Source organism: Mustela putorius, unplaced genomic scaffold (assembly GCF_011764305.1).
Source record: "Mustela putorius furo isolate JIRA1106 unplaced genomic scaffold, ASM1176430v1.1 tig00001929_pilon_pilon_pilon, whole genome shotgun sequence".
Taxonomy (NCBI): Eukaryota; Metazoa; Chordata; class Mammalia; order Carnivora; family Mustelidae; genus Mustela; species Mustela putorius.
The window spans coordinates 85,991-104,957 of NW_025421909.1; the positions used below are offsets into that span (position 1 = coordinate 85,991).

Sequence of the window (18,967 nt, forward strand, 5' to 3'; positions counted from 1 at the left end):
CACAGCCACTCTAGGAAACAGTTTGGAAGCTTCTTTAAAAAAAAATTAAACACGCAGGGGATCCCTGGGTGGCTCAGTTGGTTAAGTGTCTGACTTCAGTTCAGGTCTTCTCAGGGCCCTGGGATGAAGCAGTGTGTCAGGCTCCTCCCAAGCCCTGGGCAGGGAGTCTCCTTCTCCCTTTCTCTCTTCCTGTCCTTCCCCTGGCTCATGCTGCACTCTCACTTTCTTTCTCTCTCTCTCAAATGAACAAATAAGTAAAATCTTCAAAAAGCAAAACAAAAAAAACAAAAACAAAAAAAAACACACACACAAAACTAAACATGTAGGGCGCCCCGCTGGCTCAGTTGGTAGAGCATGTGATCTTGATCTTGGGGTTGTGAGTTTGAGCCCCATGTTGGATGTAGATATTATAAATAAAAAAACGTTAAGAAAATAAAAAAGAAAAGAAAAACTAAACATGCAGCTACCATATGATGAAACAATTTCACTCCTGGGTATTTACCCCAAGGAAACAGAAATCTATATTCATACAAAACTCTGTACAAAAATATTTATAGTACCTTTATTCATAATAGCCCCAAACTGGTAACAACCCAGATGTCTTTTACCAGGTGAATGGTTAAACAAACTATAGGGCACATTCAAATCACGGACTACTACTCAATTAAAAAACAAACAAAAAACCTCAACCAACCAAACAACAAAAAACAAGGCACAAACATAGTGATACATAGAACAATTGGCTAAATTTCCAGGTAATTAATCAGGCTGAGTGAAAAACAGTTAATTCCCAAAGGTTACACACTCTATGATTCTATTTGTATATATTTCTTATGACAAAATTACAAAAATAGTGAACAAATTTAGTGATTGCCAGGGATCCAGGACTAAGAAGGGGAGGCAGTGGAAGGTAAGCAGGTGTGGCTTAGAAGGGCTCTAAGACGGCTCTGAGATGATGGAACCATGTATCTTGACTGTGGTATTGGTGTCCTGAGTCTATACATGTGATAAAATTGCACAGAACTAAATACACATGTATAAAGGAATACTTGTAAAGCTGGTTGACATCTGTACACGGCTGGAGAATTCTATCAATGCCAATTGCTTGGCTGTACTACGGTTCAGTTTTGCAGGAAGTTAACTATTGGGAGAAAATGGGTAGAGGCTATCTAGGATATTTATTATCTCTTCAGTGGCAGGTGAATCTACAATTATCTCAATATAAAAGGCTTAAAAGCTTTCTACTCAGGGTGCCTGGGTGGCTCAGTGGGTTAAGCCACTGCCTTCGGCTCAGGTCATGATCTTAGGGTACTGGGATCGAGTCCCGCATCGGGCTCTCTGCTCAGCAGGGAGCCTGCTTCCTCCTCTCTCTAACTCTGCCTGCCTCTCTGCCTACTTGTGATCTCTCTCTGTCAAATAAATAAATATAATCTTTAATTAAAAAAAAAAAGCTTTCTACTCACATGGAGTTAGTTTATATTTACTGAAAGAGATTTTAAAAATTTTATTTGGATACTTAAAGATCTATACATTATTTTATTTTTAATTTATTTATTTTTAAAGATTTTATTTATTTATTGGACACAGAGAGAGAGATCACAAGCAGGCAGAGAGGCAGGCAGAGAGAGAGGGGGAAGCAGGCTCCCCACTAAGCAGAAAGCCCGACGCAGGGCTTGATCCCAGGACCCCCAGATTATGACCTGAGCTGAAGGCAGAGAGGCATAACCCACTGAGTCACCCAGGTGCCCCTATACATTATTTTTATTAAAATTGAAGAAAATAAAAAATAAATCAAGGTGGTAGAGAGATAAATGGCCACATATCATATCACTCTCATGCTTCTAGACATTCCCCTTGAATGATTTTGTCATTCTTTGCATAAATGGAGTCCGTTTCTCAAACCCTTGAATTCAGGGTTGGCAAGTGACCTGCTTTGGTCAACGGGATATTACTCAACACAGTGCAAACACAGGCTTGCAAAGCACCTACACGTCAATCCTTGCTTTTCCTTGCTGTTATGAACTCTACTACAGTCGTGTGAAGAAGTCCAGGTTAGTCTTTGAGATGATGCGTGACAGATAACGCAGTTATCTCTACCTCCCCTGACAAGAGCCGGCACCCACAACCAGACATGTAAGACAGGCCGCTCTAGAGGGAACTACCCGCAGCTAAGCTGCCAGAAATAGCCAGAAAACCCATAAATTCAGGAGCAGTTGTAAGTTAGTTGTTGTTTTACTAATTTTGGTGGTAGCATGTTATGTACCAAAAACTGATACATTTCCAAACTTATAGTTTAACATTTTTTTGGTGGCATATATATGGCTAAAGAATATTCAAGAGCAAGACTGTGTTAACTGTGTACTAGTAAAAACATGATTAAATTTAAAGTCAAAGTTAAGGCTAAAATAAAAATGCTTTTATCATCACTCCAATATATAATAACTACTACAAAATCTAAGTGGGAATAATGCCATCTAACTGCTCTTACGAATCTCTATGCTGGCAAAACGAAACAGAAGGGACAGTTCTTAAGAATAACAACAACAACCTGGAAAAAAGCTACTTCAAAGTGGAAAATAATTTATATGTTTTATGTGGTAAAACAACACGCTGCAATTTTTTATATAAATGAAAAACACAACACTGGAAAGTAAAGCTGTCAACACAGGAAACGTCATTTTGTCATTTTCAGTATTATGTTCAGAAACTGGCATGGCCCACCCCTAAAAATAAAACACTTTTCCCTCAAAGCATCTAAATAAATCTTCATGAAGCTAACTATTAGTAGAGACAGCATGACATTTTATTAATCTTAAAATTTAAAAATAAGAAATACAGAAGAATATTATTAAACTGTTGAGGCTTCAAATTCTAATGCCACTCTCTTAAAGTATTCTCAATTTCCAAAATGTATACTGAGGGGAGTGATCAAAGTGAGAAAGTTTCCACAGTTCTTTTCCTGTTTTTCATTCCAATAACAATTGCCTCAAGGAGCTGGAAATGAGATACCTCCCTTTCCCATCCTGAAGCATCAATAATATGTACAGGTATATATGGAAACTTGTCACATTTATCTCCCTAGCCTGGCCAAAACATGTTTTTGTTTTCTTTTTGTAAAAATTAAACTTGCTCAAAACCCAGGTCAAATTTAAGATAAATTTCTTTGGAGTTTGGACATTCAAGATTTTGATGAACTGAAGTGGTTTTGTTTTGTTTTGGTTTTTTTTTGAAGATTTTATTTATTTATTTGACAGAGATCACAAGTAGGCAGAGAGGCAGGCAGAGAGAGAGGAGGAAGCAGGCTCCCTGCTGAGCAGAGAGCCCGACAAGGAGCTGGATCCCAGGACCCCAGGATCATGACCTGAGCCAAAGGCAGAGGCTTTAACCCACTGAGCCACCCAGGTGCCCCCAAGTGTTTTATTTTTGATGACAATGTACACTAACCCTTACTTTCCTGTTATCCTATTTGGTGGTTCCAAGAAAATCCTCACTAACAGTTTAAAATTTAAGATCCTTGCAGTACAGTAAAACCCTCTAATAATACTGCTGTAGGAACAGAGATGATGATGGTTGATGATGCTTTACTTGTATAACCTCACTTGATTTTCAGAAGAATCACCTGAATTCAGAAGAAGAATAAATTTTATTTTTATTCCCATCATTTTATAGACAGGGGAAGTAAGGCTTAGTGAGATTTAGCATACAACTCACTCAAAACTTGAACCCCTAACCACTGTCTCACCTAAATAAAGTCACATGTTCGGGCACCTGGGTAGCTCAGTTGGTTAAGAGTCTGCCTTCCACTCTGGTCATGATCCCAGAATCCTGGGATCAAGCCCCAAATCAGACTCCCTGCTCAGAAGATAATCTGCTTCTCCTTCTGCCCCTCACTCCATTCATGCGCTCTCTCTCTTTCTCTCTCTCTCTCTCATAAATAAATAAATAAAATCTTAAAAGAAAAAACTCATGTTATTCTACTTCAATATTGTGTTTTAGAACCATATTTCTAATTATGGTGACTCAGAACATGCATGTTTCATCAAATAAGGAATTTTTCCCTTAATACCACATACTGCATTCTGCTAATTTTTTTCTTTTAAAATTCTGTGTTCATACAGAGGGGACATGAACTAACATTTATTTACATGTATTATACAATAAGAACTATGCTGAGCAACTCAAATAACTTTGCCTTAGTTCTTACATTCTTCCAATGAGGTACCTTTAATTTCCCAGATGAGGAAACTGATCTAGTTTTTTAACCTCAGGAGGTTAAATTGTTTTCTCAAAGGCAAATGCCTAATCACTGAGACAGCTAGATCTGTACTCTGGTTTGCACAACTGAAAAGTCCTTGGGCTTTTTTGTCACCCTTCCCTGATACCTACCAGAGTATGGGAAGCATAATACTTTTTTTTTTTAACTTTTTTTCAAAAGATTTTATTTATTTATCTACTTGAGAAAGAACAAGAGTGAGCGACTACAAGCAGGGAGAGCAGCAGGGGCAGAGGCACAGGGAGAAGCAGGCTCCCCGCTGATCAGGGAGCCTGACGTGGGTCTTGATCCCAGGACCCTGGGATCGTGACCTGAGCTGAAGGCAGATGTTTAACCGACTGAGTCACCCAGGTGCCCCTGGAAAGAATAATACCTTGAGAAATATACATTTTATATATACCAGGTGAAACACAGCAACATAGCATCCTTTATGACTGCATATACCATACAAATCCACAAAATATTCAGAATTTCTTAAAGGTTTTATCAGGCTTCAAAAAGATTTCCTACACAAAGTAATAATTTATGAAGATATAAGACAAAATATTTCTGTTACTTAAGCTTCCATTCCACTTATTAATCCAAACAAATGAAAGATTATAAAAAAATAAAATGTTACAATGACAGCATACTACTACAAAGGTTAAAATATGGACTACATTTTCCTAAGACTTACTGCGATGTTTACAATTCCTAGCTAACAGTATCATAAAAAAGCTCTTCTTCTTTTTTTTTAATCTATTTTTTATTTATTTTCAGCATAACAGTATTCATTAATCTATTTTTTATTTATTTTCAGCATAACAGTATTCATTATTTTGTACCACACCCAGTGCTCCATGCAATCCGTGCCCTCTCTAATACCCACCACCTGGTTCCCCCAACCTCCCACCCACCCCGCCACGTCAAACCCCTCAGATAGTTTTTCAGAGACTATGGACTCTGAAAAACAAAACTGAATCTCTTCTAATAGAAAATACACCTAAAAAAAAAAAAAAAGCATAAGAAATAAATTGCATAGTAATACTGTTTTCCTTTTGAGTGAGGGAGAAGTAATATCTAGAGAATAATCTTCAGGAAAGTAGATAACATAGTGTCTAGCAGTTCGAAGAACCTAGGTATGGAGCCAGAGTTCCAAAAAGTCTTGAAGTCTTCTAACATTTTTGCTTTGAGTAGCATTTAAGCACAAGAACCTTACATCTCATTAGTGCAATAGTTTTATGAGTAAAAGATAACCAGCATAAAACTTAAGAGTTGTAATGTCCTCTAAAACCAAAATATCATCTCATACGCAAGATTTAATGTATGAGAAGGTTTTCCAGGTTATCTCCTGTTTAGCAGTTAGGAAACTGTCATCATTTGTAGTCAACTCCTTCATGTCACATAGAAATTCATGACATGGGGCACCTGGATGGCTAGGTCAATGGGCATCTGCCTTTGGCTCAGGTCATGATCCCAGGGTCCTGGGTTCAAGCCCCACAGCGGGCTCCCTGCTTGGCAGGAAACCTGCTTCTCCCTCTCCCACTCCCCCTGCTTATGCTCCCTCTCTCGCTGTGTCTCTGTCAAATAAATAAAATCTTAAAAAAAAAGAAAGAAAAGAAAAGAAATTCATGATACAATTCTAACATATGGTTTTACTTGCTTTTAAAATTTTTATTATTTTTTTAAAGCAGACTCCATGCCCAGCGCAGAGTCCAACACAGGGCTTAAGACCTGAGCTGAGATCAAGAGTTGTACGTTTAAGGGTGCCTGGGTGGCTCAGTCGGTTAACTGTCTGCCTTTGGTGCAGGTCATGATCCCAGGGTCCTGGGATCGAGCCCCACATCAGGCTCTCTGCTTGGCAGGGAGCCTGCTTCTTCCTCTCTCTCTGCCTGTCACTCTGCCTACTTGTGATATCTATCTGTCAAATAAATAAATAAAATCTTAAAAAAAAAAAAGACCAGAATTAAGCGAAATTCTAACTTAAAAAAAAACACTGTCAAATTTCTTTTCAGACCCCACAGAAATATTTATACAGTTTTGAAATTCATGTAAATATCTAGACTCTATGACTGAACACCAACCAGACTTAATCTCCATACGGAATTTTATAAACCTCTGAAATTAACTTACCGGCTTCATTGTCAATTGGAAACTCCCACAGCTTCCCCTCTTTGGTCCACTGGATCATCTCTGCAAAACCATTCTGAAGGGGCTGTTCATTTACCATGGCCAACTGCTTCGCAAATTCCACGTCCCAAAGTGAAGGTGCTGTCTCTATAATAACATTTCCAAATAATCACAAGTCAATGTATATATCTTTATTTTTTAAAATGATATAATCAACTCTAAATTAGTAATACATTTCAGGCCCTGAGGATTAAAATAAACAGTATATAATGAAAGGTCACTCACTGAGAGCTAAAGCTAAAGGAAGATGACAAAAATTCTACAGCGACAATTCCTGCAAGCCTTAGCATTTACTACACTGCTGGGCAAGCAAGCCCTAAAATCTCACCATCCCCTCTACTGGAAAGAAAAAGGAATGTGTATTTTCTTTAAGAATGTTTTCATGAATGTGAGTAATTTTCTTTTAAAGATTTATTTATTTATTTTAGGGGTCCCTGGGTGGCTCAGTTGGTTAAGCATCTGCCTTCAGCTCGGGTCATGATCCCAGGATTCTGAGATCAAGCCCTACATTGGGCTCTCTGCTCCGTGGGGAGCCTGCTTCCCCCTCTCCCACTCCCCCTGCTTGTGTTCCCTCTCTCACTGTGTCTCTCTCTCTCTGTCAAATAAATAAATAAAATCTTTGGAACAAAAATTTTATTTATTTGAGAGAGAAGGAGAGGGAGAGACCACGTGTGCAAGAGAAGGAAGGGGGCAGGAACAGAATCTTAAGCTCTCCCTGAGCACAGAGCCCACCAACCACGGCTGGATCTCATGGCCCTAAGAACATGACCTGAGCCAAAATCAAGAGTTGGATGCTTAAATGACTGAGCCACCAAGGTGTCCCATGAATGTATTTTTTACATAACATGTGACTTTAATATTTAAAGTCTAGCCTCTTTATCTTTATTTTTAGTCTGTCAAGATAAGTCACAATATACTACTATTAATGACCAAAGAAATTAAATTAACATAATAATGATACTACTAAAGGATGAGGAGCACTGACTCTGCTAATGCTTTTTATGCATTAGTTCATCTCATCCTCACAACCAACTCTATGAGTAAGTTCATATAAGGTTAGCTTATGACCACCATCATATAACATTTCAATTATTTATTTGCTTTGGAAATTGAAGACATCTTTCAAGAATGAATCCTATTTCCAACAGTCACTGCTGGTGGGAATGTAAAATGGTACAACCTCTTTGAAAAATAGTTTGGCAGTTTCTTAAAAAGTTAAAAATACACTTAGCATATAATTTCACTCCTAGATATTTACCCAAAACAAAACTATGTCTACACACAGACTTGTATGTGACAGTTCATGAACGACCACACCTAGGCTTAATTAGCCACATTTACAGAATAATCATAACGGGCGCCTGGGTGGCTCAGTGGGTTAAACCTCTGCCTTCGGCTCAGGTCATGATCCCAGGGTCCTGGGACCGAGCACCGGATGGGGCTCTCTGCTTGGCAGGGAGCCTGCTTCCACCCTCTCACTCTGCCTGCCTCTCTGCCTACTTGTGATCTCTCTCTGTCAAATAAATAAATAAAATCTTTAAAAAAAAAAAGAACCATCATAAGAGCAAAATAATTATCAGTCACATTTTATAGATTTATTCAGTAGGCAATGATCAGCCCATGTCTTTTCTGTGATCACAATCATCACCACCATCATCACTGTCATTGCTAACGGCTGCAACTATATCCTGAATGTCAACTGTGGTTTTGGCACTGTGCCTGACACTTGAATTACATTACTTCATTTAATCCTTGCGAGGTAGGCATTAGCCCTATTTTATAGATGGAGAACGGGAAACTCAGAGAAGTTAGTATGACAGAATCTGAATTTGAATAATCCACAACTATCAAATACCAAAATTCCTTCCATTACGCTATATTACCTCTCAGTTCTAAATTACTGAAGGGTAAGTAGAAAGGTCTATGGCTACATCCTTTGCAGCAGTGGAACGAACCTGGAGGGAAGCAAAATGTGGGAATCATGGGACAAAAGAATTCGTTCATTCTGTCCATAATTACTGAATGCCAACTATACATCAGGCATTACTTTAAGTGGGAGAGAGACAGCAGTGAATAAAAACTGAATTGAAGTTTGTAGGCGGTTGGTATTATACTTAACTGGGAACAAAAGACATTCTTTAGACTCGATCAAGTATAACTTATTAAAACAGTACCTTCATTGAATTTTTAAAAAGATTTTACTTACTTATTCTTACTTAATCTAGAGAGAGAGAGAACAGGGGTAGGAACAGAGGGAGAGAGACAAGCAAACCCCCTGCAACTTGGGACACATCAGGCTCCATCCCACAACCTTGAAATCATGACCTGAGCTGAAACCAAGAGTGGGATGCTTAAATGTTAAATGTTAAAAAATTTACCTTATGAGCATACAATCATTTTATATTTTTTATAGAACACATAAAACTGCAGTGCTTCCTTGCCAGCTAATTTAAAAAATAGGATTTCTGATTTTAAAAAGCAAGCTGACTCCTTCAAGAATCCAAGTGCCTCTGCTGGCTGTTCATTAGGTGGACAACTGCAGCTGCCCTGACAATAAATGCCCTTTTAAAAAATTTCTTTTCAGCATAACAGAATTGTTTATGCACCACACCCAGTGCTCCATGCAATACATGCCCTCCATACCAGCCACCACCTGGCTCCCCCAACCTCCTACCCCCTACCCCTTCAAAACCCTAAGATTGTTTTTCAGAGTCCATAGTCTCTCATGGTTCCCCTCCCCTTCCAATTTACCCCAACTCCCTTCTCCTGTCTAACTCCCCATGTCCTCCATGCTATTTGTTATGCTCCACAAATAAGTGAAACCATATGGTAATTGACTCTCTCTGCTTGATTTATTTCACTCAGCATAATCTCTTCCAGTCCCATCCATGTTGCTACAAAAGTTGGGTATTCGTCCTTTCTGATGGAGGCATAATACTCCATAGTGTATATAGACCACATCTTCCTTATCCATTCATCCACTGAAGGGCATCTTGGTTCTTTCCAGTTTGGCGACCATGGCCACTGCTGCTATAAACATTGGGGTACAGATGGCCCTTCTTTTCACTACATCAGTATCTTTGGGGTAAATACCCAGGAGTGCAATGGCAGGGTCATAGGGAAGCTCTATTTTTAATTTCTTGAGGAATCTCCACACTATTCTCTAAAGTGGCTGCATCAACTTGCATTCCCACTAACAGTGCAAGAGGGTTCCCCTCTCTCCACATCCTCTCCCAACAAACGTTGTTTCCTGTCTTGCTAATTTTGGCCATTCAAACTGGTATAAGGTGGTATCTCAATGTGGTTTGAATTTCAATCTCCCTGATGGCTAGTGATGATGAACATTTATTCATGTGTCTGATAGCCATTTGTATGTCTTCATTGGAGAAATGTCTGTTCATATCTTCTGCCCATTTTTTTTTTATATGATTGTCTGTTTTGTGTGTGTTGAGTTTGAGAAGTTCTTTATAGATCCTGGATATCAACCTTTTGTCTGTACTGTCATTTGCAAATATCTTCTCCCATTCCGTAGGTTGCCTCTTTATTTTGTTGACTGTTTCCTTTGCTGTGCAGAAGCTTTTGATCTTGAGGAAGCCCCAAAAGTTTATTTTTGCTTTTGTTTCCTTTGCCTTTGGAAACATATCTTCAAAGAAGTTGCTGTGGCTGATATCGAAGAGGTTACTGCCTATGTTCTCCTCTAGGATTCTAATCCATGTTGAGCACATATACCACGGAGACCATGTTGAGGTCTTTTATCCATTTCGAGTTTATCTTTGTGTACACTGTAAGAGAATGGTCGAGTTTCATTCTTCTATATATAGCTGTCCAATTTTCCCAGCACCATTTATTGAAGAGACTGTCTTTTTTCCATAGTATATTTTTTTCCTAATAAATATCCTTTTTGATGCAAGTGTAACAGCTGCCACATCAACAGGGAAGAGGTGATCTACTCTCCATGACCACACATTTTATTGTGCTTTTTTCAAGTAGCTTGTTAGAATCCTCTAAGTGTGTGTGTGTGTGTGTGCATTTCGTATTGACCCCCCCTTTTTTAAAATATTTTATTTATTTGACAGAGATCACAAATAGGTGGAGAAGCAGGCAGAGAGAGAGGGAAGCAGGCTCCCCGCTGAGCAGAGAGCCCCAATGTGGGGCTCAATCCCAGGACCCTGAGATCATGGCCTGAGTGGAAGGCAGAGGCTTAACCCAATGAGCCACCCAGGCACCCCCCCCTTTTTATTAAGGGAATCTCAACAACCAATATGGGCCTTAAACCCATAACCCCAAGATCCAGTTACATGCTCTGAGAACTAAGCCAGCCAGATGCCCCTTGTACTTCCTGTCCATCATATAAGACAGAAAGCAGTTTTCGCGTTAAGGGCAGGCAAGCTGTTCTCTCAGTTTCTCCTTTAGTTTAAAAGAACAAACACTGATTGAATTAACTCCTTTCCTCTATGGATTGATATTTCATAGCTCAATTTGTTAAAAAAAAAAAGCATTTATTTAAAAAAATTTTTTTAAAGCATTTATGATTTAAGGTAGTTAATTCCTACGATTCGTCAGCCACTGGCTAGGTGTTGCTGGGTATAGAAAAATCAGTGAAACCCAGCCCCTATATCTAGCAGTTTACTGAATAGTGGGAAAAATCAGATGTTTATATAAGTAACTATAATAGATTAAATGAGCCATTGGAGGCAGGCCACGGAACTTAAATATCAATTACAAAATTATCAAGCCCAAAAGCTAACTTATAATCTTTGGAAATGAAAGCCACTTGTAAGCTGAAGACCGTTTGTATTGAGCTTCCTGTTTATCTGAATTTATCAGTAAACCACACAATGTCAAGCAAGAGGACACTCTTACATCTCTTTTAATTAGACTTAAATGGTGATTATGAAAGATTTGACCTCTTACCCAAAGGGATAAGTACATGGAACAAGGATGGTGTGTTTAAACAAAAAAAAAAAAACACGACCACCACAAATCTGCTAAATATATTTCCTGACTGCTCTTCTTCCCAGCTCCTAAACAATCACTAAGTCAAATCATTAAATTCTACAAATGCTATCTACCTTTTTTTTTAATATTTTATTTATTTATTTGAGACTAAGGCAGAGGCTCAATGACTGAACCACCCAGGGTCCCCCTCTGCACCCCTATCTCCTCTTCTAGATAGCAAGCTCCCTCAGGACAGAAACCATAGTTTATCTTTTCTAATAGCATAGTTGCAAATAGAGGGTGACAGTTAATGTTCTAACCCAAATCAGTAGCCAACTGCTAGCTCTGGATTCAAGAAGGTGGTAGTACTTACCTCCCACTATCTCACAGAATGCAGCATTTCAAGGCAGGAATCTGGCCAAGATTAGCAATGGCAACAATTACATTCATAAGCAGGATCCAGGCCAATGACAGGACGGATTATTAAAATACCTCACATTGAGCAATCAAAACATTAAGGACTTTTTTTTTAAAGATGGAATGCTTCTACACCTGAGAAATCATGTTCTTAACAAACCTGTTTCAGGTGCCTCTTCGGTAACTGCCTTAAGGTCAAAAATATTAAGTCTCTTCCTTTTGAGCATATTTTTCCTAAGACTGAAAAAGAAAAAACAATTTAACTTAATATTTTTACAATGGTCAACAAAAAATTGAGAAAACTATTCTATTATTAACATTTTTAAAGATTTTATTTATTTATTTGACAGAGAGAGAGACACAAAAAACAGAAGCAGGGGGAATGGGAGAGGGAGAAGCAGGCTTCCCTTCCCGCCAAGCAGGGAGCCCAATGTGGGGCCCTATCCCAGGGCCCTGGGATCATGACCTGAGCCAAAGCAGATGCTCAATGATTGAGCCACCCAGGCTCCCTTAAGAAAACTATTTTATATGAAATACTCAATGTAGAAATTAAAAAGAATTCCACTGGGGTGCCTGGGTGGCTTAGGTCATGAATCCAGGGTCCCAGAATGAGCTCTCCAGCAGGCTCCCTGCTCAGCGGGAAGCCTGCTTCTCCCCTCCCACATCCCCTGCCTGTGTTTCCTCTCTCAATGTGCCTCTCTCTGTCAAATAAATAAATAAATAAAATCCCTAAAAATAAATAAATGAATGAATGAATAAATAAAAATTCTACTAACCCACAATAGACATTTTAACTAAACTTCCACATCATAAGAACGGATAACTAAAAACTGGAACAAGTACACTTGAATTTTTGCATCATGATACAATAAAGCAGTTTAAGTAGTTTAATTTCCAAAATATCTAACTAAAAAGATTAATTTTCCATAATTTTATGTGATCCATTTCATATTAAGGTTTTAGAAAACTCAACATTAGAAAGCTATTAAAATATGCTAAATTAAAAGTTGTTAAAGTCAACAGTTCTCTTAGTTTAAGGGCAGAAAATACTGCATGTTTAATTATAAACTATAATTATAAAAGATGGCACAGATAAATCAAAACATTCCCACTTATAAAGCAATCATTCTGTAATTTTAACATAATGATTAACTTTACCTAACATTTAAAATTAACTATTAAAATTAATGTCAGAGAGTTAATAGGTAACTTTTCCTTGTATATTTTAATCAACTGCTTTATGCATCAATTCACATTCATACTTGAATCAATTTATTGGGAGATTAAAAACCGGTTCAAAACTGGATAATCAGTTTTAATATAATTTTTGAATTCTTGGGGCACGTGGGTGGCTCAGTCAGTTAAGTGTCTGCCTTTGGCTCAGGTCATGATCTCAGGATCCTGGGATTGAGTCCCCAACTTTGGGCTCCCTGCTCAGTCAGGAGCCTGCTTTTCTATCTCAAATAATAAATAAAATAAATCTTTAAAATTTTTAAAGACTGCAATCTTACTTGTCAGTTTAAAAAAAAAATTTCTAATATTTCACCTATGAGAAATATTTAACGTATAAATTTATATACTGTGCACCTTACTCACCAGTCACATGAAAAGAATCTATTTGGAAAAACCAGCATTACCGACAGAACTATTTGATTCACTAACCTAACTTTAGTTCTTTCTCCATCTTTCTGTGCCTTTGAGACTTCCTCATGCTGCTGCAGTTGCCTGAGCAGCTCTGACTTGGTTGTCTGCTTATCAAAACGAGAAAATCTGCAACAGTAGATGCTGCTTCTTCCAACTCAGGACTCACGGACTTGGTTCTAACAAAGAAAATGAAAAACAAGGGGGAAAAAAGGCATTTCCTATTATGCCATTAGTTTAGTGGAAAGTAAAATGATTCTTTTCCAGATAAAACTTTTTTTGTCATTCAAAAAATCCATTTCTGACAAAAATCAATAATTTTTTAAATATTTGGCTTTTTTAAAGGAGGCACCACACCCAGCCTGGGGTTCAAACTCAGGACCCTGAGAGTCAAGATCAAGAGTCACATGCTCAATCCACAGAGCCACCCAGTGCCCTAGGTATTGCTTTTTTGTTTTTAAGATTTTCTTGATTTATTTGACAGAAAGATACAGCAAGAGACAGAACACAGTCGGGAGTACTGGGAGAGGGAGAAGCAGGCTTCACACCAAGCAAGGAGCCCGATGAAGGGCTGGATCCCAGGACACTCAGATCAGGACCTGAAGGCAGACACCCAACAACTGAGTCACCCAGGCGCCCCAGTATTGGTTTTATATAAACTTTAAAATGTCAAAAGTTGAAGGTAATGGATACTTGTTGAAGCACAATAGTAACTCAGAACAACACATTAAAGTAATATATTAAAGTATAAATTAAGCACAATACTAACTCAGAACATATTAAGTTAAATATGTATTTTATATATATATTTATGTAATGGGTAAAGGAGAGGGGTGGGGAAAAAAAGAGTGGTGGTTATAGTTCACTGGATTTTTAGATGCCAATTTATTTCAGAAACTATATATATTGCAAGCCAATATTAAAGTAGCTAAATCTCTCCACATATCATGATAGATCCATCGGATGGAATAGTACTCAGCTCATGCTATTCACATGAAGGAAACAATGAAAAGTTGGATTAAAAAACAAAGGGATGCTCTGTAATACTCCTTTTATACAACTTCTGGAACACGACTGGAATTAATAAAGCATTCCGCGCTGCCCACACCATCTCAGCTTCACTCCGCTAAACTGGAATTGCATGCTTGGTGAACAAGCTTCGTGCTGGCAGAACTTCGGGGTTTAACGCCATATCGGTGCAGTGGGAGTACTTTAAATGACGAATCAAACAAAAAATGGAGGCAGGAATGAGACCGTTATAGTCTCGGGAAGTTAAAAAAAAAAAAAAAAAGGAGTGGGTGAGACAACTTTGCTTCTGGAGCCCGGACTGAATGGGGGGAGGCGTGGCGGAGCGCTCGGGACAGGAGCCAACCTTGTACCCCGAGCTCTGTTTCTCACCCCGTTATGACCTTGGGCAAGTCATGTTAGCTTTCTGGGATTTCCCGTTCCTCAGCTTTAAAGCAACGGCCTCTGAGATCCCGCGGGCGGGAACATCCACCCCAGGAAGCGGAGAAGGACCACTGAACGCCCCGGAGGTCGCCTTGACACCCGCAGGGCCAACAGCGCCCCAATGCGGTACCTGACCGTTCCGTGCGGAGCACCGAGTAGCACAATCGCAGCCTCTGAGCCTCCAGAGCATAAAGGGAAGCGGGAGAGAGGGCGCAGAGGTAGGATCGCCGAGACCCTCGGAAACATCGCCTAGACACAAACGCAACTGGGAGCACAAACGATCAGGCCGTCCCTCTGCCAAACACGTCCCCCGCTCTCTCTTTCCGTTCCGCCACCTGGTGCGTTCCTTCCCTTCACGTTCCGGTGGGCAACAGGCGCCTGTAACTGAGTTCCGGCCTCGTCCGGGGCCCGGCCCCGTCAGTGGCGTCCAGGCGTTTCTAGTGGCCTAGGTGGAGTGGATGCCTGAGTTCAGCTAAGATGCGCCGGTTCGGGCATCAGGACCAGCGCGGGAGAGGAAGAGAGTGGAGGAAGCGATCTAGTGTGCAATACTACTTTGAGGGGCGGGGAAGAGGCGGAGAACTGACCCCACTGGGCGCTGTCTGGGGGAGAAGGTGCACAGAGTTCATCACAATCTCAGAATGGCCCCTGGCCACAAGGTTAAAAAAGAAAAATTACCCTGGAACATAGAAATTAGTATTTCTTTTCAGTCTCTGTTCTTGATGTAGCGTCAAAACATGAGACGTGTATGTTTCTTCGCCCGCCCTCCACCCCAAAATTGTTTCAGAGAGAAAAATGAGCAAGAGAAAGGCGTGGCTTCGTCCTGCGCTTGAGGAAGGCCACGAAGGCTGCACGAGGGGGGTCAGACCTCGGCGTGCACGAGCGGAATCCCCGGCAGAAGGCCGGCTGGTAGGTCACGCGCGAACCTCTGGACTGCACTTGCATGGTGGCCGCCGGAGGCTGACGTCAATTTTCCCTACCGTTTCAAGAGGGACTCAAGATTGGTGGCGAGTGTTTCGTAAACGGAAATACAGAAAAGCATAGGAGTCATAAACATATTGAGGAAAATGTGCCTCATGAATTAGTAAGGACTGAAATTTACCCTAGCTCAACTTTCTTCCTTTCTTCTTCTTTTTTAAATTCTTAAATAAATTTTTGTAAGATTGATTGATTGATTTTAGAAAGACTGAAAGAGAGTACGGAGCAGGGAAAGGGGCAGAAGGAGATGATGTCTAAGCTGATTCCTGCTGAGTGCACAGCCAGAGGTGGGCCTCCATCCCAGGACCTATGAGATCGGGACCTGCATCGAAACCAAGAGTCCAACGCTCAAAAGACTGAGCCACTCAGGCAGCGCAGACTCTCAACTACTGCTTTCCGAAAGAGGTCTTTAATGATTACCCTAGTTAAAATAACCTCCTGCACCACCCAGTCCCAGTCTCTGGCAGGGATCCCTGTTGTCTACCAATCCCCATATGCCTCTTCCTCTGGAGTTTTCTCTCTTTGTGGCTACAGAAGAAACATTTCCCAGTCTTCCTTGCAGACAGGTACCTCTACATTTATCAACAGAATGTGAATAGAAGTGATGTACCCATAAAAAAATGGGCACAAATTCCCCTAAAATTTTTCCTCTTTCCTCCTAGTTGGAATACAGACAAGATTATAGAAGCTGAAGCAGCTAGGAGATGGAGAGATGAAGGCTTTCAGAGATAAAGGTGAGAGCCACCCTACCTCTGTCCCTTGCTGCCTCCTCCAGACTCTCACAGAGGAAGGGGGGAGGGGAACCCTTCCTTCTTGTTTAAATATATTTCTCAGTTTCTCTGTGACAGGTAGTCTAGATTGTATCTTAACTAAGGTACCCTCTATGCCAAAACCTTGTTTCATCTTCTACAGAGTACCACCAATGGAAATTTATCTCAAATTTATGTGCTTTTGTTATCTCACTCTGACAGAATGTGTGTTCCGTGAGGGAATGGACTTTGTCCTATTCACTACTGCAGTTCTAGTTCCTAGAACCGTGCCTGTCATATGATAGATGCTCAAAAGTATTTGGGGGAATACATTAATTATTTCCAAGTACAAAATAGGTACAGAGAGTTTAGGAAATTTGCCCAACTTCTTGCCGCTAATCAATGGCAGAGCTAGATTCAAACTCAAAACCACTTAACTCTGATATTCTTGTTCATCTTGGAATACCGAGATTCTAGCAAGAACCTAGGAGATTTTGGTGCAGGTGGTTTTCAGACAGAATTTTGAGATAAACTACAATCACAGTGTGGCATACTTAGCTATTTATAACTCTACATTCACTTAGGATACACATAAATAAAAAGTGTTATAATTGGTGTACTATTAAAAGTGATGATCAGACTATTACTTCTGATGAACGTCAAAGTCCTAATGCTCAGCAAACAGATCCAGACGTAAGAGGCCATACACTGTATGATTCTGCTTCCATAACAGTGTGAAGAAGACACAGCTAAAGGGAAGAAATCAGATCAAAGTTTCCAGGAAGTGGGGATGGAAGGAGGAGATTGGGTACAGCAGAACATGAGGGAACTTTTTATACTTATTGAAATACTCAGGGCGTCTGGGTGGCTCAGTGGGCTAAGCCTCTGCCTTTGACTCAGGTCATGGTCTCAAGGTCCTGGGATTATGCCCCACATCGGGCTCTCTGCTTAGTGGGGAGCCTGCTCCTCCAAGCCCCGCCTGCCTCTCTGCCTCCTTGTGATTTCTGTCTGTCAAATAAATAAATAAAATCTTTAAAAAAAAAAAACTTATTGAAAAATAACTATATCTTGATTCTGGTGGGGGTCATGGCCTTTCCCACTTACCAAACTCAAGACTTGTACACCTAAAATGTGTGATTTTTACTGTATGTAAATGATATATCTCAGCAAAAGTGATTTGAACAAAAAAGTTAATTAAAATAGCTAGAAATCTGCAATTATAAAATTGGTCACAAATTAAACCACAGGAGAAATTTAATATATCCTAAGGAAAAGAAAAGAAAAAACCTGTCCTTTGAAAAAGTACAATTTGTGTGATGGTTCAAAGCAATCATTTATAAAAGCAACAAAAATGTAGCCTGAAAGTAGAAAATGTTTTTCCTCCTTGTTCTATTCTGCCATGGACTCACTAATCATTTTCTTCTCAGTGCCCCCTGAAATGCACTTTCTAGAACAATGTGCCTTTGGCAAGAGGCAGCCAATCAACTGAAATAGGTCCTGATATACATCAGGGACTTTGTCCTAAATGTCTCATGAAATTCTACACTAATTAACTCGACAAGCTTTCCATGAGCGGAAAAGGCAAAAATTATTCTATATTCCAGTTACAGATTGCTGTGTAACACACCACCCCAAAACTTAATGACTTAAAACAACAATTTATTCTCTCTCACAGTTCTGTGGTTCACTGGGTGCAGCTGGGTGGTTCCCCCTTGGGGTTAGTCATGTGGCTACAGTCAGTTTGCAGCTAGTCTGGATTGGATGTCTTGGATGTTAAACATCTCATTCACATATTTAATGGCACAGCTGGGATGGCTGGAAGACACAGGGCCTGGCCAAGTAATATTCTCTCTCTTTCTTGCTTCCTCTTTCTCCACGTGGCCTCTGAAGGGTAGCAAAATATGCCACCTTAAAATATATCACTTGGGTCATAAAGATCATTTTGACCTGTGGACATTTAAGATGCAAATACAAGTGGAGCTCTCCGCCCTCCCCCTATTTGCCTAAAGGCAGGACATAAACTTTTGAAGGTGTTCCCCCTCCCTTCTCTACCAGGAAAGACAAATTAAGCACTGGCTACTGCTCTAGAAATGTCAGCCCAAAATTGGCACTAGAGGAATCCACATAAATAACTTTACTAACTATCCCTTAGTTTACATTAGACCCCCCACCATATATTTGCCTTTTTACGATTTGCTGCCCTAGAAACTGAAAATCCTTTGCCCTGCTCTTGTCACTTCCCTGAAAACTCACCACTGTTTTCTTAAGATGCTATTAAAGCCCCAATTCTAACCACCTCTTTGGATCACTCATCTCTGAGTGCTCTCAGACACAGAGATATGTCTGTGCGGCATAT

General features: G+C 39.9%; 1 protein-coding gene across 6 annotated transcripts in view; it reads right to left on the bottom strand.

Annotated features, from left to right (window-relative positions):
- The window catches only part of LOC123394205 (phosphatidylinositol 3,4,5-trisphosphate 3-phosphatase TPTE2-like), a 42,152-nt gene extending 26,936 nt beyond the window's left edge, over nucleotides 1–15,216 (bottom strand). For 2 of the 6 annotated variants that reach the window (XM_045087966.1, XM_045087964.1), the window contains exons 1-3: nucleotides 15,018–15,209; nucleotides 13,460–13,617; nucleotides 6,386–6,529 (exon numbers count right to left, since the gene is read on the bottom strand). In XM_045087966.1, coding sequence (XP_044943901.1) covers nucleotides 6,386–6,529; nucleotides 13,460–13,617; nucleotides 15,018–15,133 — 418 coding nt within the window. In that variant the 5' untranslated portion in view covers nucleotides 15,134–15,209. Of the gene's footprint in view, nucleotides 1–6,385; nucleotides 6,530–8,325; nucleotides 9,058–11,957; nucleotides 12,038–13,459; nucleotides 13,618–15,017 lie in introns of those variants that run through there. The other 4 variants (XM_045087965.1, XM_045087968.1, XM_045087969.1 and 1 more) reach the window with 4 other exon arrangements.
- Between the last annotated feature and the right edge of the window lie 3,751 nt (nucleotides 15,217–18,967).